Source organism: Zalophus californianus, chromosome X (assembly GCF_009762305.2).
Source record: "Zalophus californianus isolate mZalCal1 chromosome X, mZalCal1.pri.v2, whole genome shotgun sequence".
Classification (NCBI taxonomy): domain Eukaryota; kingdom Metazoa; phylum Chordata; class Mammalia; order Carnivora; family Otariidae; genus Zalophus; species Zalophus californianus.
Window position 1 is genome coordinate 1,192,842 of NC_045612.1, and position 25,081 is coordinate 1,217,922.

At 49.4% G+C, this 25,081-nt stretch overlaps 4 protein-coding genes across 5 annotated transcripts in view; all 4 read right to left on the minus strand.

Annotated features, from left to right (window-relative positions):
- Positions 1-25,081, minus strand: part of PLXNA3 (plexin A3) — a 217,448-nt gene that overhangs the window by 68,108 nt on the left and 124,259 nt on the right. The gene's annotated exons all lie outside the window — the stretch shown is intronic.
- Positions 94-1,030, minus strand: LOC118356561 (olfactory receptor 3A3-like). Its single transcript, XM_035725723.1, is given in 2 exon segments — positions 94-612; positions 614-1,030. Coding segments are annotated over 2 exon segments (936 nt in total).
- LOC118356591 (EKC/KEOPS complex subunit LAGE3-like) lies at positions 5,856-7,153 on the minus strand. Its single transcript, XM_035725844.1, has 3 exons — positions 6,875-7,153; positions 6,373-6,498; positions 5,856-6,164 (listed from the first exon to the last, which is right to left on the minus strand). Exons 1-3 carry the CDS (start codon positions 6,955-6,957, stop codon positions 6,050-6,052), a joined length of 324 nt encoding a protein of 107 aa, XP_035581737.1. The 5' UTR covers positions 6,958-7,153; the 3' UTR covers positions 5,856-6,049.
- LOC118356562 (olfactory receptor 3A3-like) lies at positions 14,436-21,264 on the minus strand. The gene is made up of 3 exons (XM_035725724.1): positions 21,191-21,264; positions 20,656-20,836; positions 14,436-15,389 (listed from the first exon to the last, which is right to left on the minus strand). Exons 1-3 carry the CDS (start codon positions 21,262-21,264, stop codon positions 14,436-14,438), a joined length of 1,209 nt encoding a protein of 402 aa, XP_035581617.1.

The following is a 25,081-nucleotide window of genomic DNA, read 5'->3' on the forward strand; positions in this document are numbered from 1 at the left end:
AAACTCCTATGTGATTGGATTCACCCCCAAAGCATCAGGCATGTACCAGCCTCGCCATGGAGAAGTATGGCCTTGAGTTGATGTGACTAGTGCCTAGGAGGCACTTTCTTTCCCAAGGGCCTGGAACAAAGCCCTCTTCACCTCCTTGTTTCGCATGCTGTAGATGATGGGGTTGAGCATGGGAGTGAGGACCACGTAGAGCACAGAGAGCACCCGGTCCCACAAGCCAGAGTATGCCGAGCTGGGGAGGATGTAGCAGAGGACTGAAGTGATGTAGAAAACGCACACCATAGTGATGTGAGCACCACAGGTGGAGAAGGCTTTTCCTCGGCCCTCAGCGGAGCGAATCCTGAGAATAGCAGCCACGACGTGTATGTAAGAGATCACAACCAGGGCACAGGGTGCAAGAGCCACCACAAAGCTGGAGAAGAACAGGGCAAGTTCATGGGCCCACGTGCTTGAGCAAGAGAGTTTGATCAGAGGAGGGAGGTCACAGAAGAAGCGGGTGATAAGGCGAGGCCCACAGAACTTGAGTAGAGCTGCAAGGATGGTGTGGGTGAGCGCATTGGCCAAGGCAAGCAGGCAGGAGATTGAAGCCAGTCCTGCGCAGGTCCCGTTGGCCCATGAGGACTAGGTAGTGCAGTGGCCGGCAGATGGTGGCATAGCGGTCGTGGGCCATGGCTGTGAGCAGGAAGCACTCCCAGGGAGCCAGGAAGTGGAGAGAGAATATCTGGGTAAGACAAGCACGATAGGGCACGGTCCGCACTGGTGCCTGCAGGTGTGCCAGCAGCCGGGGCGCTGTGCTGGAGATATAGGCGGTGCCCAGCAGTGAAAGGTCGGCGAAGAAGAAGTACAAGGGGCTGTGAAGTCGGGCGTCCATTACAATAAGGCTGACAATGCCCAGGTTCCCAACCACAGCCACTATGTAGACCAGCAGAAAAACCGCAAAGAGCAAGGGCCTCAGCTCCTCTGTGTCAGTCAGCCCTCCCAGAAGAAACTGGGACACCAGGGTCTCATTCCCCAGCTGCATGGAACCACGCACAGAAACCTGTAGGGTCCAACTCAGAGTCAGATGAGGATCTAAGTTTGGAGGTTCCAATTTACAAAAGGGAGTGGGGGCGAGGGATGGTCCAGAGACAAAGAAGACAGGTTTCAAGCTTAAGAAAATAAGACTCAGAACTGGTGGAGTGAGGTTAGGCTCAGGAGGCCAGTGGTAAGGTGGAGGCCAGTGGTAAGGTGGAGGCCAGTGGTAAGGTGGAGGCCAGTGGTAAGGTGGAGGCCAGGAGAATGGAAACAGTAACCCCACACGAAGAGAAGCTGCCAAACCTTGAAGCCAGAGTGCATGCACCTCCTATAAGGACATCAAACTCAATCCCTCAGAAGCTTCTACCTGACTAAGGACCCTAGATCTTGTAACCATCTGCAACAGTCCCCTTACTTCCCCATCACCAACCCAGCAGAGCCCCAACTCAGGATCAGTGATAAGATATTAGGCAGGTCCCTCCTTCTCCTGTTCGGAACCTTTCAGTGCGCCTCCCATCTCACTCAGAGCCAAAGCCAAAGTCGCCCCCCATGGCCTACCAGGCCCTCTGTGGTACACTCTCTCCCCTCCTCTCGGATCATCGGCCAAGAAGTCTGTCAGCTCTGCGCCCCATATCACATCTTTGCACTTGCCCACAGCAGCACACACCCTTGCCTCGTTCCTGCCTCGGCAGAAGAGGTCTCTGCCCTCTTATCCGAGGCTAATTTGTCCAATTTCTCCGGCTGCTCTCTTCACTGTGCCAGCCCTGCTCAGCATTTTTTTTACATGTGAATGTACTAAATGCCACTGCACTGTTGCCTTTAAAATGGTTTATTTTATGTTATGTCAACTTTACTTCAATTAAAAAGAAAGCAAAAATAATTTTTCAGACCCACAAGAGCTGAGATCATTTGTTCTCAGCATCGGGCTCCTTGCTGAGCAGGGAGTCGGCTTCTCCCTCTGACCCTCCCCCCCTCACATGTACTCTCTCTATCTCATTCTCTCTCTCAGATAAGTAAATAATAATAAATAAATAAATAAAATATTTTAAAAAAAGAGAGAGAGTGTCTTATGGTTTGTCTCCCTCTCTGATTTCATCTTGTTTCATTTTCCCCTCTCTTCCCCTATGGTCCTCTGCCTTGTTTCTTAAATTCCACCTATCAGTGAGATCATATGATACTTGTCTTTCTCTGATTGACTTATTATTTCACTTAGCAGAATACCCTCTAGTTCTATCCACGTGGTTGCAAATGGCAAGATTTCATTTTTCTGATGGCCGAGTAGTATTCCGTTGTCTATATATACACCATATGTTCTCTATCCATTCATCTGTCGATGGACGGCTGGGCTCTTTCCATAGTTCGGCTACTGCGGACATTGCTGCTATAAACATTGGGGTGCAGGTGCCCCTTCGGATCACTCCATTTGTATCTTTGGGGTAAGTGCCCAGTAGTGCAATCGCTGAGTCCTAGGGTAGCTCTATTTTCAACTTTTTGAGGAACCTCCATACCGTTTTCCAGAGTGGCTGCACCAGCTTGCATTCCCCACCACCAGTGTGGGAGGGTTCCCCCTTCTCCAAGTCCTCGCCAGCATCTGTCATTTCCTGACTTGTTAACTTTAGCCCTTCTGCCTGGTGTGGGGTGGTATCTCATTGCGGGTGGGTTTGGATTTCCCTGATGCCGAGTGATGTTGAGCATTTTTCTTTGTGTGTCCGTTGGCCATTTGTAGGTATTCCTTGGAGAAATGTCTGTCCATGTCTTCTGCCCTTTTTTATTCTTATTTTATTTTATTTTTTTACTTGACAGAGAGAGACACAGCGAGAGAGGGAACGCAAGCAGGGGGAGTGGGAGAGGGGGAAGCAGGCTTCCGGCCGAGCAGGGAGCCCGACGCGGGGCTCGATCCCAGGACCCCGGGATCATGACCCGAGCCGAAGGCAGACGCTTAACGACTGAGCCACCCAGGCGCCCCCCTACTGTATGATTCTTGGAAATTCTAGAAAAGGCAAATCTAAGCCCCATCTGTCATCTGGGAGCAGAACGTAGAGGAGGAGAGTGTCTGTGCAGAGGCACAGGGGGAATTGTGAGAGTGACGGGGATGGTTTTGTATCTTGACTTTTGCTGTGTACACCTTTGTCATAACTCATAAAACTGTATACTTAAAATGTGTGTAATTTTCCGTGTGTGCATTTTGCCTCAGATAAGTTGAGCAAAAACAAAAAAAGAGGAGGGACAAAGAAAAATGAATAGCGAGATGGCAGACTTAAATCCAACGATATCAGTAATGATATTAAATGTGAATTTGCCAAACAATCCAATTTAAAATCAGACATTGTTAGATTTTTTTTTTAAAAGACCAAACTACGTGCTGTCTACGTGAGCCACATAATTAAAATATAAAGACACCGGGGGCGCCTGGGTGGCTCAGTCGTTAAGCGTCTGCCTTCGGCTCAGGTCGTGGTCCCGGGGTCCTGGGATCGGGCCCCACCATCGGGCTCCCGGCTCAGCGGGGAGCCTGCTTCTCCCTCTCCCTCTGCCTCTCTCCCTGCTCATGCTCGCTCGCTCTCTCTCAGTGTCTCTGTGTCTCAAATGAATTAAAAAAAAAAAAAAGTTTATTGGCTCCTGACATAGAACATCTGATCAATAGCATCAGCTACCTTGATTGACGTTTTTCGAACACTAAATTCGAAATCTAAATTTCAGATGTGTGTCTACTGCACATTCTTTTCAAGGACAAATATGTTTTGTATGCATTTGCTGGGCCAAAAACCAATTCTCAATAAATTTAAAATTTAAGGATGGAAAGTTAACTGAGTATGCCTCTGACCAGCCGTGCCTTGTTCTTCATTTTAGAGGGAGAGCTTTCAGCTTTTCGCCATTAAGTATGATGTTAGCTGCGGGGTTTGTCATACATGGCCTTTATTAGATTGGGGTATATTTATATATTTTTTTTAAGATTTATTTATTTATTTTGAGAGAGTGAGAATGAGAGAGAGAGAGAGAGAGAGAGAGAGTACATGAGAGGGGGGAGGGTTAGAGGGAGAAGCAGGCTCCTCGCTGAGAAGGGAGCCCGATGCGGGACTCGATCCCGGGACTCCAGGATCCTGACCTGAGCCGAAGGCAGTCGCTTAACCAACTGAGCCACCCAGGCGCCCTCTTTTTTTTTTTTTTTAAAGATTTTATTTATTTATTTGAGAGAGAGAGAGAATGAGAGATAGAGAGCATGAGAGGGAAGAGGGTCAGAGGGAGAAGCAGACTCCCTGCTGAGCAGGGAGCCCGATGCGGGACTCGATCCCGGGACTCCAGGATCATGACCTGAGCCGAAGGCAGTCGCCCAACCAACTGAGCCACCCAGGCGCCCCTGGGGTATATTAATTCTATACCCAATTTATTGAAGGTTTTTATGACGAAAATATGTTGTATTTTGTCAAATCCTTTTTCTGCGTCTATGGAGATGATCCTGTGATTTTTACCTTTCATTGTAGTGATGTGGCGTTTCACATTTACAGAGTGTGCACATGTTGGGACATCCTTGGTTCTCTGGCTTCAGGTCCCCCCTGCACATGCCTCAGAGATTAAAGCTGCCTGCCCAGGGGCACCTGGGTGGCCCAGTCTGTTCAGCATCTGCCTTCAGCTCGGGTCATGATCCCAGGACCCTGGGATCGAGCCCCATGTCGGGCTCTCTGCTCAGCCGGGAGCCTGCTTCTGCCTGCCACTCTGCCTACTTGTGCTCTCTCTCTCTCTCTCTCTCTCTCTCTCTCTCTCACTCTCCCCCCCCCCCCGCCTTTCTCTGTCAAATAAATAAATAAAATCTTAAAAAAAAAAAAAAAAAGCTGCCTGCCCAGTAGAAAGTAAGAAAGAACAGGACTGACAGAGACAGTTGAGTCCCAGGCTGGGGCTCTCTTTGGGTGACATTGCTCAGGGAAATGCTTCCTCAAGCCAGAAGCCATTCTAGACACTGGTCACCCTCTTGCTTTGACATCTTCCTTACAGACAAGACAGGTTTGCCTTTATTTTCCCAACTTCTTCCGGCAGACCTTCTTATGGACACCCGGGTACCAATTCATAAACCTGTAGTCACAGCGTTCTACACAGCTCAGTCTCTCTCGGCTAACAGTGTTGATTCTCCCTCAGACAACACTTTGTTCCTCCTCTCTCCCTCCCAGAGACTCACCTCTTGCACTGGGGCCTCGCCCATTCCCCTCCTCGGCCACTCTGGTGCCTCGTAAGCAGCCCCACTGTGGTGTTCATTAAATAAGGGCATCTTTCAGGGGAAGGCGGGGAATAATCTACTTCACCTCTCCTCCCCACCTGAGGGAGACCACTTCCCCTCTTTGTTTTCCTCAAGGGCCCTTGTCATGACTTTAGGGAAGAAAGCAGCAGCATAATAAACTGGAAAAATCCTGGGGAGACATGATGCAAGAGAGAGCCACACAAAGGAAGGAGCCCTGGAAATGCCAGGGAACCTCAGGGAATGAGGTCTTAGATGATAGGTGAGTACAGAGGGTGGAGTGGGGCCCACCTAACCGATTGTCCCGGCACTTTTCTTCGCAGATGTGAACCAAGGCCAGTAAGGCACAAGATCTCACTTAGTATGCTGATGTTCTACATCAGTGTGTAAGTACAACCGTAAAACTGAGGACATATTCCTTAGTAGCTGACAGTAGTTCGTGCTGAGTAACAGGACACGATTATTTCTCCCATTTCCTAAACTGTCTTCAGTCGCCTTGTACTACTTGAATATCTGAATCCCAGAACCTCCCCTCCAACGTGAGAACAGAGGCAAGAGTATTAGGAGGTGGAGAAGCTAAAATTAAACTCAGACACAGAATAGCAGCTGTTTTTATTTTCTGTATTTATTAAACATTTAACTACCAAACAAAACACATGAATCCCAAGCACCCACGGGCCAGTACAGGCAAGAGATTAGGCCCTAGTCATGAAGTGGCAACCACTGCAGGCATCAGTGCCCTAGCGAGGTGCCTAGAACGGGACAGGCAGTTGGGTTTAGCCCCCTTTATCCTGCTGCGGCTTAGCAAAAAAAGGGAGGCACAACGCGCTGCATGGTCCGAATCACCCGGGAAACCTGGTCAAGACAGGAGGTGATGGACATTTGGAGTTGGCCAGGGTCCTCAGCAGTCAATCGGCTAACGGGGAAGAAAAAGTAAAATTCAAGTCAGAGGGGCGGAGGGGTGCGTTCCCCCATCTGCCCCTTCACACAGCCAACAGTCCTAGAGCATCACACTCCTCCCTTACGCTTAATCCTTCCCGGTTTCCATTACAGCTCCTCCTGAACTCACATCGTCCCTGGCCACTGGCCACCACCCTCTCCCCTGACCATATTCTAGAACTAACACAGTCAGGACGGTGACGTTCACATCGAGCTCCTGCCGAACTGGCCCTCGGAGTTCAGCATGTGAAGTCAGGAACCAGTGGGCAATCTCCGCCTCCACGGGCGACGGGAAAGGTACGGTGAGGGCGCTGGGGAGGTATATGGTTAAGGAACCAGCCACGGTATCAATCTTGCCTCTGCCACGGGCCTGCTCCTCCACGAGGCCTGTCTTTCCCCGCCAGGCTGACCCTCAGGCCGTCCAGCGCCTCCCACCCTATACACATCGGCCCCCCGCCCCGGGACAGCACCGCCGCCAGCCACCGCCTCATCCCCCTCAGGCTGGTTTTCCCCCACGCCGCCGCCACCCCCCTCTGTCAGCACAGGCCCACCCCTCGCCGACACCCGCCCGGCGTCCAGAGTGCCCTCCTGCTCCCCTTTCAACCCCGCTTGCCTGTGTCCCCCGTCCAACCACCTCCAGCCCCTCCCCGTGCCGTCCAGCCCACAGGGGCTCCACGAATAGGATACATCTGGAGCGGTTGGCCCCCAGGACCTCCAGCCGCCGGTGCCGCAGCTCCATCAGGCCCTGGCGCGCGGGGGGCCTGCTCCATCGGGGGCACGCCGGCAGAAGCGGCGCCCGCCTCTCCCTCAGGGCCGGGACTTCCGGGATTGCCCAGGCCTTCGGGGTCGCTGGGGTCACCAGGGTCACGGGGTTCACCAGGACCACCCGGCGCCCCCACCACAACGCCCACAGCACCTGTGCCTTCGTGTACCGCCCTCACGGCTCGCCCACCACCCGCCCCAGACCCCGTCGTGGATCCTCCCACCCTCCTCACGAGGCCCAGAAGGACAAAGCGCTTCCTTACAACGCTTCACCCCTTCGCGCGCATTGCAACTGGGAATACCCCAGAACGCCTGCGCAAACACAGCCCTGGGACTGCCTCTTGACTCGTGATTGGTTCCCACCAAACAGCCCTAGAGACCCCGTACGTTTTCTTCTGTACCCAATCCGTGCTCTGCTCGCTTCTGAAGTTCCGCCCCCTTCGTGCCCCTCGGGCTCGGCGAACAGGCACCCGCATGGGCGGGGGGATCCTCTGAGCCGGCCCTGCCCCCAGCGTGCTCAGAGGGCCGCGGCGCGACTCCTAAAGCCTCTGAGCGCAGGACTGTTCCTGCTGAGCCGGCCCCCCCCCCCCCTCCGTGAAAGCCCAGTTCACCTCAGAACCTGTGCTTCCGTCAGCCTAGCCAACCGCACGTGACCAGCTGGCTTTCTGCATATCCCCCAGCCAAGTCCTTAGCTCATGGGTTATTAAAAACGAGGCCCTCCTGGGTGGCTCAGTTGGTTAAGCGACTGCCTTCGGCTCAGGTCAGGATCCTGGAGTCTCGAGATCGAGTCCCGCATCGGGCTTCCTGCTCGGCAGGGAGTCTGCTTCTCCCTCTGGCCGTCTTCCGTCTCGTGCTTTCCATCTCTCATTCTCTCTCTCTCTCTCTCTCTCTCTCAAAGAAATAAAAAAAATTTTTTAAAGATGTTATTTATTTATTTGAGAGACAGAATGAGAGAGAAAGCACATGAGATGGGGGGAGGGTCAGAGGGAAAAGCAGACTCCCCGCCGAGCCGGGAGCCCGATGCGGGACTCGATCCAGGGACTCCAGGATCCTGACCTGAGCCGAAGGCAGTCGCTTAACCAACTGAGCCACCCAGGCGCCCTCAAATAAATAAAATCTTTAAAAAAAAAAAGAGTCCCTGAGCTGGATTTGGCCAGGAGGCTGTAGTTTGCCAATCCCTGTTGTATGTCTTAACAGATTGCCTTGTCTCGTTCTCTCACTCCCTAAGACTAAGAGTCTCTTGGGACGCCTGGCTGGCTCAGTCAGTTAAGCGGCTGCCGCCTTCGGCCCAGGTCATGAGCCCAGGGTCCTGGGATCGAGTCCCACATTGGGCTCCCTGCTCAGCGGGGAGCCTGCTTCTCCCTCTCTCTCCCTCTGCTTGTGCTCTCTCTGTCCAATAAATAAAATCTAAAAATCAAAAAAAAAAAAAAGGAAACTACTTAAAAAAAAAAAAGTCTCTTAAAGTGGGTGCCTGGGTGGCTCAGTTGGTTAAGCGACTGCCTTCGGCTCAGGTCCTGATCCTGGAGTCCTGGGATCGAGTCCCGCGCCCGGCTCCCTGCTGAACAGGGAGTCTGCCTCTCCCTCTGACCCTCCCCCCATCTCATGTGCTTTCTCTCTCATTCTCTCTGTCTCTCAAATAAATAAATAACATCTTTAAAAATAAATTTTTATTATTTCTTTGAGAGAGAGAGAGAGAGAGAGAGAATGAGAGATGAAAGCACGAGACGGAAGAGGGCCAGAGGGAGAAGCAGACCCCCTGCCGAGCAGGAAGCCCGATGTGGGACTCGATCCCGGGACTCCAGGATCCTGACCTGAGCCGAAGGCAGTCGCTTAACCAACTGAGCCACCCAGGAGGGCCTCTTTTTTAATAACCCATGAGCTAAGGACTTGGCTGGGGGATATGCAGAAAGCCAGCTGGTCACGTGCGGTTGGCTAGGCTGTCGGAAGCACACGTTCTGAGGTGAACTGGGCTTTTACGGGGGGGTGTAGGGGGGGCAGGTTCAGCAGGAACAGTCCTGCGCTCAGAGGCTTTAGGAGTTGCGCCGCGGCCGTCTGAGCACGCTGGGGGCAGGGCCGGCTCAGGGGTTATGCTTCTGATGGAGTTGACTTCATCTCTGATTTAAGAGGTGGCATGTGGCTCAGGCCTGGCCAATCAGAGCACTGCTTTCTTCTAGCTATGGCAATCCCATCCAAGCCGGTGACACTTTGGGGGCTGCAGAGGGGCTGCAGAGGGGCAGGCTGACACTGGACAGAGTGGAAGCTGGAGCAAGAAAGGCAAATTTCAGAGAACCAAAGGCTGGCTCCAGCCATGCCTGAATACAGAGACTATCTCTATACCTTTCAGTTACACGGACCCAGAAATTCTCCCTTTGGCTTAAGCCAATGTGGATGTTTTTGATTGCTTTTTTTTCTTTTTCCTTTTTTTTTTTCACTCGCAATAGGAATGTCTCAACTATTACTGAATTGAGGAGCCATAGTTTTATTCATTATTTAACCCACTATCATGATCTGAGAAGTTGACCCTCCTTTACTTTAAGGGAGAAATGGGCCTATTTTCTTGCCAAGGGATTGGCCTCTTGATGATCAAGCCATATTATGGTAGAAAAGGGGAAAAAAATGAGTCTTTTGTGGGTAAGACTCCAAAGAAGGAGAGGAGGGACTGCAAGGGGCAGATGGAGGAGAGGGACGAGAAGAGGGACCATCCCTTTCCAGATAGTGCTTCCAAAATTGGCCCAGAAGTGGGCCGTACAGTGGAGATGGAGAAGCCTATGGCTTCCACATTATTTTCGGTGGCTGTATAATATTCCACAGGATGTATATACCATAGTTATTTTAACCAGTCTCTTATATATATATGCCTCTAGGTTGTTTCTGATTTTTCAGTATTATAAACAATGCTGAAATGAATAACCGGTACATTTGTTTTGTGTAATGTATTGTATACAATAGATTTTTAGAAGGGGAACTGTTGGGTCAAGGAACAAGCCCTTTTATTTTATTTTCTCCTTCCCCTTCTTCTCCTCTTAAATAAGCTCAACACCCAATACGGAGCTTGAACTCACAACCTTGAGATCAAGAGTTGCATGTTCTACTGACTGAGCCAGCCAGGCACCCCAGAGGAAGCCCCTCTAAACGTGTTTGATACATATTACCAAATTGTCCTCCAAAAATGTTGCAGCAATTCAACTCCAACCAATTGTGTATGGGAGTGTCTGTTTTCTTACCTCCCGCCCTGTATTTGTCCGCTCCGGGCTGCCATAACAAAAGACCACATACTAAGTGGCTTAAACAACAGAAATTTATTTCCTCACAGTTCTGGAGACTCAAAGTCCAAGATCAAGATGCCAGCAACATTGGTTTCTGGTAAGGCCTCCTGCTTGAGTGTGTGGAGAGAAAGAGAGCTCTCTGGTGTTTGTTCCTTTTCTAATAAGGACAGCAGACCTATTGGATTAGGGGCCCACACTTATGACCCCATTAACCTGAATTACTTCTTTAAAGTCCCTATCTCCAAATACAGTCCCATTAGGGATTAGGATTTCAACATATGGATTTGGAGGGGGGATACAATTCAGCCCATAACACACCCCAAACAGAACATTTTATACTTTTAAGTCTTTGCCCATATAGTAACTAAAATCATATCTCAATAGTGTTTCACTTTCTTTTGATTTTTAACGTGGCTTGACAACAATTCATATGACATTCAGCCAGTGGTATCTCTTCTGAGAACTGTCCATTCATATCATTTATCTAGTTTTTAATTGGAATAGTCGTGTTTTACTTATTGATTGGTGAATGCTCTTTATATATTAAAGATACCAAATCTTTGTCATAATTTGAAAATACTTTCTTTCCTCATTGCTTCACTGTATCCTTGTTCATAGTTCTTTTCTATACAGAAGGGTTTTTAAAAATTTAAATGTATTTAAGTGATAGATTTTTTTCTTTTTTTCTTTTGTTTTTTTTAAATTTTTTTTTTTTAAGATTTTATTTATCCGACAGTGAGAGACACAGTGAGAGAGGGAACACAAGCAAGGGGAGTGGGAGAGGGAGAAGCAGGCTTCCCGCGGAGCGGGGAGCCCGATGCGGGGCTCGATCCCAGGACCCTGGGATCACTACCTGAGCCGAAGGCAGACGCTTAACGACTGAGCCACCCAGGCGCCCCGTGATAGATTTTTTTCATTATGACCTGTAGTTTATGTCCAGTGGAAAGCCTTACCCACCGTAAAATTATAAAATTTGTCACTCGTAACATCTTCTGGTACTTTAAAATGTTAGTATACTAGGAATTCATTTTGGTGTGAAACACACTGATCTAATTTTGTCCCTCCCCCGCCCAAGGTTAGTCAGGTGTCTCAACATCATTTATTGAATAATCCATATATCTCTACTCAGCTGAAATGTTGTCTTCACCAAAGTCTAAACCCACATCTTCATTTATTCTTGCACATTTGTTTCTCCAGCAAGTTTAGGTTGAGTGATCTGGGATGGCCTCTCTGAAGAAATGACCTGAAGGATACAGTAGAGAAAGTTGGGATTGGTGTGGGAGAAGAGAGAGACAGAGACAGAGGAAGACAGATAGAGAGATTTGATTGACTCAGCTTGGATTGCCTTCCCAAGGGTGCAGGGAGAAACATGAGGAGAAGAAGGGGATGAGAGAGAGGTTAGGGCATCAAGGGACTGTTGCATTGGGGATGCTTGAGCATTTGGGGTTTTTTTTCTTCTAAAAAAAACTATTATAAATAATGCTGTTATGAATATTTTGTTTAAAAAGATTGTATACACACACATATATGTAAATATACACAGTCCTAATTTTAGTGGCGATAGAGTTTTCAGGTTATTGAGTTCATAATTTTCTAGGAACTGTAAGTTCCCCCATGCCATATTTACCCAGGTGTCTGTAATTATAGCACATTACCTGGCTAGGGAATGAGGGAACATTACTCTGCTATATAGTAAAGTGAAGGCTCTGGAGAGAAAGGCCAAGACATGTGGCTGCAAAGTTGATGTCCAGAATCAAACACAATTCCCATGTTCTCATGGGAAGGTAAGATAAGCCTTACCAGCCAGGATACAAGCAGTGTTCTAAGGGACCAAGCCAGAGATGTGACTGGAGAAAAAGATGTAAAATTAAGAGTCAGAAGACAGAGTGAAACCAAACTTGAGAGAGCACATAAGGGGCATCTGGGTGGCTCAGTCAGTTAAGAGTCTAACTCTTGGTTTTGGCTCAGGTCATGGTTTCAGGGTTGTGGGAATCAAGCCCCCACATCGGGCTCTGCACTCAGTGGGGAGTCTGCTTAAAGATTCTCTCCCTCTGTCCCTTCTCTCTCTCTAATAAATAAATAAATCTGTAAAAAAAAAAAAAAAAAGAAAAGAAAAGAAAAGAAAGAAAGAAAGGGTGGGGCGCCTGGGTGGCTCATTCGGTTAAGCGGCTGCCTTCTGCTCAGGTCATGATCCCAGGGTCCTGGGATCGAGCCCCGCATCGGGCTCCCTGCTCAGCAGGGAGTCGGCTTCTCCCTCTGACCCTCTTCCCTCTCGTGCTCTCTATCTCTCATTCTCTCTCTCTCAAATAAATAAATAAAATCTTTAAAAAAAAATGAATCAGTGTCTAAATACAAGGAAAGGTCAAGTTATTTGTGGTAGAGAACACCATGAAAGCATCAAATTGGGACTCAATTGAGAAAATTATTTGTAAGTCAAATAGTAAACAAAGCAGGATGCAAAATCCAGAAGCAAAAATCCACAAAACAAAAAACAAACACCGATGTCTAGTTACACAAAGATGTTAAGCTCTGTTATGGAAGAAAACATCATAAATAAAATGAAAAGACAAACAACAAGTTAGGAAAACATTAGTAACCCAAATGGTAAACTAAAGCTAATATCTTGAAAATGCAAATAACTCTTAGAAATAAATACATAAAAGACAAACAGCCCAGTAGAAAAATGTACAAATGACAGGAACACGGAATTCATGGAAAAAGGATTATAAACAGTCCATTTGGTACACGGTATTGTTAGGGGTGGGAGAGTCTGCACTGTGTGAATGGAGGTCTCGGTTCTTGGATCCCCCACCAAAGAGTTACATGAGGATCCGGGCTCAAATAAAGACAACCAGAAGGAAGGTAGCAAGCACAAAGCAGTTTATCAAGGACAGTACACTCTCAAGGTGGGAGAGTGGACAGGCCCAGAGGTGGCAACTGCCCCGGAGCTAGCTAGAGGTGTCATTTCTTTTTGTTTGCATAAGTTATGGGTCATAGCTTGGGGGGGGGGGTGTCTCCGACTGAGGTTGTTTCCAATCATCTAAGGGGCTCCTACCGGTTGGGAAGGGGAGTTTTTGGCCCTACACGGTTCTTGCCAGAACTGTCAGGGCCATCTCCCCTCATGGGGGTGGGGTGACGCACAGGGGGTTGAAACCACAATGTAAATATATTATAATGAAACTATAGGTTACCCTGGGGTTAAGCTGGAAGAGGAGAACACTTGGTCTGCAACCGTGGCTCTTGGTCTGTCAGCCCCCCAGGTGTTGGAAGCCCTAAGGCCAAGATGTTAAAAGCCACAATCAGGATGTTGTGTCACCTATTTATCACCGCCTTTGCCTCCAGCTCATGTCTAACTGCCTACTTTATTTTATTTTTTTTTTTAAGATTTTATTTATTTATTTGAGAGAGAGAGAATGAGAGACAGAGAGCACGAGAGGGAAGAGGGTCAGAGGGAGAAGCAGACTCCCTGCTGAGCAAGGAGCCCGATGCGGGACTCGATCCCGGGACTCCAGGGTCATGACCTGAGCCGAAGGGAGTCGCTTAACCAACTGAGCCACCCAGGCGCCCTAACTGCCTACTTTAACAGTATGATCCTATTTATGTAAAAAAAAAAATTATGAATGCAGGTTAATATATCCTAGGGAAAAAACTGGCAGAACACACATAAAACTGTTCATAGTGGTTACTACAGATGCTGAGATCCTAAAAACACACCTTAGTGTAAGGCATGAGTGATTTTATAATAAGCATATATTATAGTGGAAAAAAATTTAAAATATCTAAGCATCCGAAACTGTAAGTACACTATGATTCCAGTTTTGTTTCCCTACTTTAAATATGCATGCACATACATTTGTAGTTCGGAAGGAAACCTGAAAGAAACCATCAGAATGTTCACAGTGGTTCTTTCTGGGCGGTGAGACTTATAGAGGGCATTTGGGGGGGTGTCACCTTATAAGTTTCTGTAACTGCACAGCTTATCCAATGACCATGTTTTACTTCCATAAATAGAAAACAATGTATTAGAATCAAAAACCACGACAGAAATATTTGATCTTTGCTGAAAATGGGGGGAAACCTGGCACACAAAATAGGATTCACCAAATGGATCATCTACATGAAATTTCAAACTCCTATGTGATTGGATTCACCCCCAAAGCATCAGGCATGTACCAGCCTCGCCATGGAGAAGTATGGCCTTGAGTTGATGTGACTAGTGCCTAGGAGGCACTTTCTTTCCCAAGGGCCTGGAACAAAGCCCTCTTCACCTCCTTGTTTCGCATGCTGTAGATGATGGGGTTGAGCATGGGAGTGAGGACCACGTAGAGCACAGAGAGCACCCGGTCCCACAAGCCAGAGTATGCCGAGCTGGGGAGGATGTAGCAGAGGACTGAAGTGATGTAGAAAACGCACACCATAGTGATGTGAGCACCACAGGTGGAGAAGGCTTTTCCTCGGCCCTCAGCGGAGCGAATCCTGAGAATAGCAGCCACGACGTGTATGTAAGAGATCACAACCAGGGCACAGGGTGCAAGAGCCACCACAAAGCTGGAGAAGAACAGGGCAAGTTCATGGGCCCACGTGCTTGAGCAAGAGAGTTTGATCAGAGGAGGGAGGTCACAGAAGAAGCGGGTGATAAGGCGAGGCCCACAGAACTTGAGTAGAGCTGCAAGGATGGTGTGGGTGAGCGCATTGGCCAAGGCAAGCAGGCAGGAGATTGAAGCCAGTCCTGCGCAGGTCCGTTGGCCCATGAGGACTAGGTAGTGCAGTGGCCGGCAGATGGTGGCATAGCGGTCGTGGGCCATGGCTGTGAGCAGGAAGCACTCCCAGGGAGCCAGGAAGTGGAGAGAGAATATCTGGGTAAGACAAGCACGATAGGGCACGGTCCGCACTGGTGCCTGCAGGTGTGCCAGCAGCCGGGGCGCTGTGCTGGAGATATAGGCGGTGCCCAGCAGTGAAAGGTCGGCGAAGAAGAAGTACAAGGGGCTGTGAAGTCGGGCGTCCATTACAATAAGGCTGACAATGCCCAGGTTCCCAACCACAGCCACTATGTAGACCAGCAGAAAAACCGCAAAGAGCAAGGGCCTCAGCTCCTCTGTGTCAGTCAGCCCTCCCAGAAGAAACTGGGACACCAGGGTCTCATTCCCCAGCTGCATGGAACCACGCACAGAAACCTGTAGGGTCCAACTCAGAGTCAGATGAGGATCTAAGTTTGGAGGTTCCAATTTACAAAAGGGAGTGGGGGCGAGGGATGGTCCAGAGACAAAGAAGACAGGTTTCAAGCTTAAGAAAATAAGACTCAGAACTGGTGGAGTGAGGTTAGGCTCAGGAGGCCAGTGGTAAGGTGGAGGCCAGTGGTAAGGTGGAGGCCAGTGGTAAGGTGGAGGCCAGTGGTAAGGTGGAGGCCAGGAGAATGGAAACAGTAACCCCACACGAAGAGAAGCTGCCAAACCTTGAAGCCAGAGTGCATGCACCTCCTATAAGGACATCAAACTCAATTCCTCAGAAGCTTCTACCTGACTAAGGACCCTAGATCTTGTAACCATCTGCAACAGTCCCCTTACTTCCCCATCACCAACCCAGCAGAGCCCCAACTCAGGATCAGTGATAAGATATTAGGCAGGTCCCTCCTTCTCCTGTTCGGAACCTTTCAGTGCGCCTCCCATCTCACTCAGAGCCAAAGCCAAAGTCGCCCCCCATGGCCTACCAGGCCCTCTGTGGTACACTCTCTCCCCTCCTCTCGGATCATCGGCCAAGAAGTCTGTCAGCTCTGCGCCCCATATCACATCTTTGCACTTGCCCACAGCAGCACACACCCTTGCCTCGTTCCTGCCTCGGCAGAAGAGGTCTCTGCCCTCTTATCCGAGGCTAATTTGTCCAATTTCTCCGGCTGCTCTCTTCACTGTGCCAGCCCTGCTCAGCATTTTTTTTACATGTGAATGTACTAAATGCCACTGCACTGTTGCCTTTAAAATGGTTTATTTTATGTTATGTCAACTTTACTTCAATTAAAAAGAAAGCAAAAATAATTTTTCAGACCCACAAGAGCTGAGATCATTTGTTCTCAGCATCGGGCTCCTTGCTGAGCAGGGAGTCGGCTTCTCCCTCTGACCCTCCCCCCCTCACATGTACTCTCTCTATCTCATTCTCTCTCTCAGATAAGTAAATAATAATAAATAAATAAATAAAATATTTTAAAAAAAGAGAGAGAGTGTCTTATGGTTTGTCTCCCTCTCTGATTTCATCTTGTTTCATTTTCCCCTCTCTTCCCCTATGGTCCTCTGCCTTGTTTCTTAAATTCCACCTATCAGTGAGATCATATGATACTTGTCTTTCTCTGATTGACTTATTATTTCACTTAGCAGAATACCCTCTAGTTCTATCCACGTGGTTGCAAATGGCAAGATTTCATTTTTCTGATGGCCGAGTAGTATTCCGTTGTCTATATATACACCATATGTTCTCTATCCATTCATCTGTCGATGGACGGCTGGGCTCTTTCCATAGTTCGGCTACTGCGGACATTGCTGCTATAAACATTGGGGTGCAGGTGCCCCTTCGGATCACTCCATTTGTATCTTTGGGGTAAGTGCCCAGTAGTGCAATCGCTGAGTCCTAGGGTAGCTCTATTTTCAACTTTTTGAGGAACCTCCATACCGTTTTCCAGAGTGGCTGCACCAGCTTGCATTCCCCACCACCAGTGTGGGAGGGTTCCCCCTTCTCCAAGTCCTCGCCAGCATCTGTCATTTCCTGACTTGTTAACTTTAGCCCTTCTGCCTGGTGTGGGGTGGTATCTCATTGCGGGTGGGTTTGGATTTCCCTGATGCCGAGTGATGTTGAGCATTTTTCTTTGTGTGTCCGTTGGCCATTTGTAGGTATTCCTTGGAGAAATGTCTGTCCATGTCTTCTGCCCTTTTTTATTCTTATTTTATTTTATTTTTTTACTTGACAGAGAGAGACACAGCGAGAGAGGGAACGCAAGCAGGGGGAGTGGGAGAGGGGGAAGCAGGCTTCCGGCCGAGCAGGGAGCCCGACGCGGGGCTCGATCCCAGGACCCCGGGATCATGACCCGAGCCGAAGGCAGACGCTTAACGACTGAGCCACCCAGGCGCCCCCCTACTGTATGATTCTTGGAAATTCTAGAAAAGGCAAATCTAAGCCCCATCTGTCATCTGGGAGCAGAACGTAGAGGAGGAGAGTGTCTGTGCAGAGGCACAGGGGGAATTGTGAGAGTGACGGGGATGGTTTTGTATCTTGACTTTTGCTGTGTACACCTTTGTCATAACTCATAAAACTGTATACTTAAAATGTGTGTAATTTTCCGTGTGTGCATTTTGCCTCAGATAAGTTGAGCAAAAACAAAAAAAGAGGAGGGACAAAGAAAAATGAATAGCGAGATGGCAGACTTAAATCCAACGATATCAGTAATGATATTAAATGTGAATTTGCCAAACAATCCAATTTAAAATCAGACATTGTTAGATTTTTTTTTTAAAAGACCAAACTACGTGCTGTCTACGTGAGCCACATAATTAAAATATAAAGACACCGGGGGCGCCTGGGTGGCTCAGTCGTTAAGCGTCTGCCTTCGGCTCAGGTCGTGGTCCCGGGGTCCTGGGATCGGGCCCCACCATCGGGCTCCCGGCTCAGCGGGGAGCCTGCTTCTCCCTCTCCCTCTGCCTCTCTCCCTGCTCATGCTCGCTCGCTCTCTCTCAGTGTCTCTGTGTCTCAAATGAATTAAAAAAAAAAAAAGTTTATTGGCTCCTGACATAGAACATCTGATCAATAGCATCAGCTACCTTGATTGACGTTTTTCGAACACTAAATTCGAAATCTAAATTTCAGATGTGTGTCTACTGCACATTCTTTTCAAGGACAAATATGTTTTGTATGCATTTGCTGGGCCAAAAACCAATTCTCAATAAATTTAAAATTTAAGGATGGAAAGTTAACTGAGTATGCCTCTGACCAGCCGTGCCTTGTTCTTCATTTTAGAGGGAGAGCTTTCAGCTTTTCGCCATTAAGTATGATGTTAGCTGCGGGGTTTGTCATACATGGCCTTTATTAGATTGGGGTATATTAATTCTTTTTTTTTTAAGATTTATTTATTTATTTTGAGAGAGTGAGAATGAGAGAGAGAGAGAGAGAGAGAGTACATGAGAGGGGGGAGGGTTAGAGGGAGAAGCAGGCTCCTCGCTGAGAAGGGAGCCCGATGCGGGACTCGATCCCGGGACTCCAGGATCCTGACCTGAGCCGAAGGCAGTCGCTTAACCAACTGAGCCACCCAGGCACCCTCTTTTTTTTTTTTTTTTAAAGATTTTATTTATTTATTTGAGAGAGAGAGAATGAGAGATAGAGAGCATGAGAGCGAAGAGGGTCAGAGGGAGAAGCAGACTCCCTGCTGAGCAGGGAGCCCGATGCGGGACTCGATCCCGGGACTCCAGGATCATGACCTGAGCCGAAGGCAGTCGCCCAACCAACTGAGCCACCCAGGCGCCCCTGGGGTATATTAATTCTATACCCAATTTATTGAAGGTTTTTATGACGAAAATATGTTGTATTTTGTCAAATCCTTTTTCTGCGTCTATGGAGATGATCCTGTGATTTTTACCTTTCATTGTAGTGATGTGGCGTTTCACACTTACAGAGTGTGCACATGTTGGGACATCCTTGGTTCTCTGGCTTCAGGTCCCCCCTGCACATGCCTCAGAGATTAAAGCTGCCTGCCCAGGGGCACCTGGGTGGCCCAGTCTGTTCAGCATCTGCCTTCAGCTCGGGTCATGATCCCAGGACCCTGGGATCGAGCCCCATGTCGGGCTCTCTGCTCAGCCGGGAGCCTGCTTCTGCCTGCCACTCTGCCTACTTGTGCTCTCTCTCTCTCTCTCTCTCTCTCTCTCTCTCTCTCTCACACTCTCCCCCCCCGCCTTTCTCTGTCAAATAAATAAATAAAATCTTAAAAAAAAAAAAAAAAAGCTGCCTGCCCAGTAGAAAGTAAGAAAGAACAGGACTGACAGAGACAGTTGAGTCCCAGGCTGGGGCTCTCTTTGGGTGACATTGCTCAGGGAAATGCTTCCTCAAGCCAGAAGCCATTCTAGACACTGGTCACCCTCTTGCTTTGACATCTTCCTTACAGACAAGACAGGTTTGCCTTTATTTTCCCAACTTCTTCCGGCAGACCTTCTTATGGACACCCGGGTACCAATTCATAAACCTGTAGTCACAGCGTTCTACACAGCTCAGTCTCTCTCGGCTAACAGTGTTGATTCTCCCTCAGACAACACTTTGTTCCTCCTCTCTCCCTCCCAGAGACTCACCTCTTGCACTGGGGCCTCGCCCATTCCCCTCCTCGGCCACTCTGGTGCCTCGTAAGCAGCCCCACTGTGGTGTTCATTAAATAAGGGCATCTTTCAGGGGAAGGCGGGGAATAATCTACTTCACCTCTCCTCCCCACCTGAGGGAGACCACTTCCCCTCTTTGTTTTCCTCAAGGGCCCTTGTCATGACTTTAGGGAAGAAAGCAGCAGCATAATAAACTGGAAAAATCCTGGGGAGACATGATGCAAGAGAGAGCCACACAAAGGAAGGAGCCCTGGAAATGCCAGGGAACCTCAGGGAATGAGGTCTTAGATGATAGGTGAGTACAGAGGGTGGAGTGGGGCCCACCTAACCGATTGTCCCGGCACTTTTCTTCGCAGATGTGAACCAAGGCCAGTAAGGCACAAGATCTCACTTAGTATGCTGATGTTCTACATCAGTGTGTAAGTACAACCGTAAAACTGAGGACATATTCCTTAGTAGCTGACAGTAGTTCGTGCTGAGTAACAGGACACGATTATTTCTCCCATTTCCTAAACTGTCTTCAGTCGCCTTGTACTACTTGAATATCTGAATCCCAGAACCTCCCCTCCAACGTGAGAACAGAGGCAAGAGTATTAGGAGGTGGAGAAGCTAAAATTAAACTCAGACACAGAATAGCAGCTGTTTTTATTTTCTGTATTTATTAAACATTTAACTACCAAACAAAACACATGAATCCCAAGCACCCACGGGCCAGTACAGGCAAGAGATTAGGCCCTAGTCATGAAGTGGCAACCACTGCAGGCATCAGTGCCCTAGCGAGGTGCCTAGAACGGGACAGGCAGTTGGGTTTAGCCCCCTTTATCCTGCTGCGGCTTAGCAAAAAAAGGGAGGCACAACGCGCTGCATGGTCCGAATCACCCGGGAAACCTGGTCAAGACAGGAGGTGATGGACATTTGGAGTTGGCCAGGGTCCTCAGCAGTCAATCGGCTAACGGGGAAGAAAAAGTAAAATTCAAGTCAGAGGGGCGGAGGGGTGCGTTCCCCCATCTGCCCCTTCACACAGCCAACAGTCCTAGAGCATCACACTCCTCCCTTACGCTTAATCCTTCCCGGTTTCCATTACAGCTCCTCCTGAACTCACATCGTCCCTGGCCACTGGCCACCACCCTCTCCCCTGACCATATTCTAGAACTAACACAGTCAGGACGGTGACGTTCACATCGAGCTCCTGCCGAACTGGCCCTCGGAGTTCAGCATGTGAAGTCAGGAACCAGTGGGCAATCTCCGCCTCCACGGGCGACGGGAAAGGTACGGTGAGGGCGCTGGGGAGGTATATGGTTAAGGAACCAGCCACGGTATCAATCTTGCCTCTGCCACGGGCCTGCTCCTCCACGAGGCCTGTCTTTCCCCGCCAGGCTGACCCTCAGGCCGTCCAGCGCCTCCCACCCTATACACATCGGCCCCCCGCCCCGGGACAGCACCGCCGCCAGCCACCGCCTCATCCCCCTCAGGCTGGTTTTCCCCCACGCCGCCGCCACCCCCCTCTGTCAGCACAGGCCCACCCCTCGCCGACACCCGCCCGGCGTCCAGAGTGCCCTCCTGCTCCCCTTTCAACCCCGCTTGCCTGTGTCCCCCGTCCAACCACCTCCAGCCCCTCCCCGTGCCGTCCAGCCCACAGGGGCTCCACGAATAGGATACATCTAGAGCGGTTGGCCCCCAGGACCTCCAGCCGCCGGTGCCGCAGCTCCATCAGGCCCTGGCGCGCGGGGGGCCTGCTCCATCCGGGGCACGCCGGCAGAAGCGGCGCCCGCCTCTCCCTCAGGGCCGGGACTTCCGGGATTGCCCAGGCCTTCGGGGTCGCTGGGGTCACCAGGGTCACGGGGTTCACCAGGACCACCCGGCGCCCCCACCACAACGCCCACAGCACCTGTGCCTTCGTGTACCGCCCTCACGGCTCGCCCACCACCCGCCCCAGACCCCGTCTTGGATCCTCCCACCCTCCTCACGAGGCACAGAAGGACAAAGCGCTTCCTTACAACGCTTCACCCCTTCGCGCGCATTGCAACTGGGAATACCCCAGAACGCCTGCGCAAACACAGCCCTGGGACTGCCTCTTGACTCGTGATTGGTTCCCACCAAACAGCCCTAGAGACCCCGTACGTTTTCTTCTGTACCCAATCCGTGCTCTGCTCGCTTCTGAAGTTCCGCCCCCTTCGTGCCCCTCGGGCTCGGCGAACAGGCACCCGCATGGGCGGGGGGATCCTCTGAGCCGGCCCTGCCCCCAGCGTGCTCAGAGGGCCGCGGCGCGACTCCTAAAGCCTCTGAGCGCAGGACTGTTCCTGCTGAGCCTGCCCCCCCCCCCCTCCGTGAAAGCCCAGTTCACCTCAGAACCTGTGCTTCCGTCAGCCTAGCCAACCGCACGTGACCAGCTGGCTTTCTGCATATCCCCCAGCCAAGTCCTTAGCTCATGGGTTATTAAAAACGAGGCCCTCCTGGGTGGCTCAGTTGGTTAAGCGACTGCCTTCGGCTCAGGTCAGGATCCTGGAGTCTCGAGATCGAGTCCCGCATCGGGCTTCCTGCTCGGCAGGGAGTCTGCTTCTCCCTCTGGCCGTCTTCCGTCTCGTGCTTTCCATCTCTCATTCTCTCTCTCTCTCTCTCTCTCTCTAAGAAATAAAAAAAATTTTTTAAAGATGTTATTTATTTATTTGAGAGACAGAGAGAATGAGAGAGAAAGCACATGAGATGGGGGGAGGGTCAGAGGGAAAAGCAGACTCCCCGCCGAGCCGGGAGCCCGATGCGGGACTCGATCCAGGGACTCCAGGATCCTGACCTGAGCCGAAGGCAGTCGCTTAACCAACTGAGCCACCCAGGCGCCCTCAAATAAATAAAATCTTTAAAAAAAAAAGAGGCCCTGAGCTGGATTTGGCCAGGAGGCTGTAGTTTGCCAATCCCTGTTGTATGTCTTAACAGATTGCCTTGTCTCGTTCTCTCACTCCCTAAGACTAAGAGTCTCTTGGGACGCCTGGCTGGCTCAGTCAGTTAAGCGGCTGCCGCCTTCGGCCCAGGTCATGAGCCCAGGGTCCTGGGATCGAGTCCCACATTGGGCTCCCTGCTCAGCGGGGAGCCTGCTTCTCCCTCTCTCTCCCTCTGCTTGTGCTCTCTCTGTCCAATAAATAAAATCTAAAAATCAAAAAAAAAAAAAAGGAAACTACTTAAAAAAAAAAAAGTCTCTTAAAGTGGGTGCCTGGGTGGCTCAGTTGGTTAAGCGACTGCCTTCGGCTCAGGTCCTGATCCTGGAGTCCTGGGATCGAGTCCCGCATCCGGCTCCCTGCTGAACAGGGAGTCTGCTTCTCCCTCTGATCCTCCCCCCCTCTCATGTACTCTCTCTATCTCATTCTCTCTCTCAGATAAATAAATAATAATAAATAAATAAATAAAATATTTAAAAAAAAGAGAGAGAGTGTCTTATGGTTTGTCTCCCTCTCTGATTTCATCTTGTTTCATTTTCCCCTCTCTTCCCCTATGGTCCTCTGCCTTGTTTCTTAAATTCCACCTATCAGTGAGATCATATGATACTTGTCTTTCTCTGATTGACTTATTATTTCACTTAGCAGAATACCCTCTAGTTCTATCCACGTGGTTGCAAATGGCAAGATTTCATTTTTCTGATGGCCGAGTAGTATTCCGTTGTCTATATATACACCATATGTTCTCTATCCATTCATCTGTCGATGGACGGCTGGGCTCTTTCCATAGTTCGGCTACTGCGGACATTGCTGCTATAAACATTGGGGTGCAGGTGCCCCTTCGGATCACTCCATTTGTATCTTTGGGGTAAGTGCCCAGTAGTGCAATCGCTGAGTCCTAGGGTAGCTCTATTTTCAACTTTTTGAGGAACCTCCATACCGTTTTCCAGAGTGGCTGCACCAGCTTGCATTCCCCACCACCAGTGTGGGAGGGTTCCCCCTTCTCCAAGTCCTCGCCAGCATCTGTCATTTCCTGACTTGTTAACTTTAGCCCTTCTGCCTGGTGTGGGGTGGTATCTCATTGCGGGTGGGTTTGGATTTCCCTGATGCCGAGTGATGTTGAGCATTTTTCTTTGTGTGTCCGTTGGCCATTTGTAGGTATTCCTTGGAGAAATGTCTGTCCATGTCTTCTGCCCTTTTTTATTCTTATTTTATTTTATTTTTTTACTTGACAGAGAGAGACACAGCGAGAGAGGGAACGCAAGCAGGGGGAGTGGGAGAGGGGGAAGCAGGCTTCCGGCCGAGCAGGGAGCCCGACGCGGGGCTCGATCCCAGGACCCCGGGATCATGACCCGAGCCGAAGGCAGACGCTTAACGACTGAGCCACCCAGGCGCCCCCCTACTGTATGATTCTTGGAAATTCTAGAAAAGGCAAATCTAAGCCCCATCTGTCATCTGGGAGCAGAACGTAGAGGAGGAGAGTGTCTGTGCAGAGGCACAGGGGGAATTGTGAGAGTGACGGGGATGGTTTTGTATCTTGACTTTTGCTGTGTACACCTTTGTCATAACTCATAAAACTGTATACTTAAAATGTGTGTAATTTTCCGTGTGTGCATTTTGCCTCAGATAAGTTGAGCAAAAACAAAAAAAGAGGAGGGACAAAGAAAAATGAATAGCGAGATGGCAGACTTAAATCCAACGATATCAGTAATGATATTAAATGTGAATTTGCCAAACAATCCAATTTAAAATCAGACATTGTTAGATTTTTTTTTTAAAAGACCAAACTACGTGCTGTCTACGTGAGCCACATAATTAAAATATAAAGACACCGGGGGCGCCTGGGTGGCTCAGTCGTTAAGCGTCTGCCTTCGGCTCAGGTCGTGGTCCCGGGGTCCTGGGATCGGGCCCCACCATCGGGCTCCCGGCTCAGCGGGGAGCCTGCTTCTCCCTCTCCCTCTGCCTCTCTCCCTGCTCATGCTCGCTCGCTCTCTCTCAGTGTCTCTGTGTCTCAAATGAATTAAAAAAAAAAAAAGTTTATTGGCTCCTGACATAGAACATCTGATCAATAGCATCAGCTACCTTGATTGACGTTTTTCGAACACTAAATTCGAAATCTAAATTTCAGATGTGTGTCTACTGCACATTCTTTTCAAGGACAAATATGTTTTGTATGCATTTGCTGGGCCAAAAACCAATTCTCAATAAATTTAAAATTTAAGGATGGAAAGTTAACTGAGTATGCCTCTGACCAGCCGTGCCTTGTTCTTCATTTTAGAGGGAGAGCTTTCAGCTTTTCGCCATTAAGTATGATGTTAGCTGCGGGGTTTGTCATACATGGCCTTTATTAGATTGGGGTATATTAATTCTTTTTTTTTTAAGATTTATTTATTTATTTTGAGAGAGTGAGAATGAGAGAGAGAGAGAGAGAGAGAGTACATGAGAGGGGGGAGGGTTAGAGGGAGAAGCAGGCTCCTCGCTGAGAAGGGAGCCCGATGCGGGACTCGATCCCGGGACTCCAGGATCCTGACCTGAGCCGAAGGCAGTCGCTTAACCAACTGAGCCACCCAGGCACCCTCTTTTTTTTTTTTTTTTAAAGAT

Bases quoted from the DNA above. Each gene is read 5' to 3' on its own strand.
- LOC118356591 (XM_035725844.1), bottom strand. From the start codon at position 6,957: ATGGAGCAGGCCCCCCGCGCGCCAGGGCCTGATGGAGCTGCGGCACCG. The intron at 6,499-6,874 runs GTATCCTATTCG...ATACCTCCCCAG, and splicing joins GGGGGCCAACCGCTCCAGAT to CGCCCTCACCGTACCTTTCC. The intron at 6,165-6,372 runs GTTAGTTCTAGA...CTTCCCCGTTAG, and splicing joins AACGTCACCGTCCTGACTGT to CCGATTGACTGCTGAGGACC.
- LOC118356562 (XM_035725724.1), bottom strand. From the start codon at position 21,264: ATGGAGCTGCGGCACCGGCGGCTGGAGGTCCTGGGGGCCAACCGCTCT. The intron at 20,837-21,190 runs GTGGGCTGGACG...ATACCTCCCCAG, and splicing joins ATCCTATTCGTGGAGCCCCT to CGCCCTCACCGTACCTTTCC. The intron at 15,390-20,655 runs GTGAGTTCAGGA...TGGACCCTACAG, and splicing joins GGCCAGTGGCCAGGGACGAT to GTTTCTGTGCGTGGTTCCAT.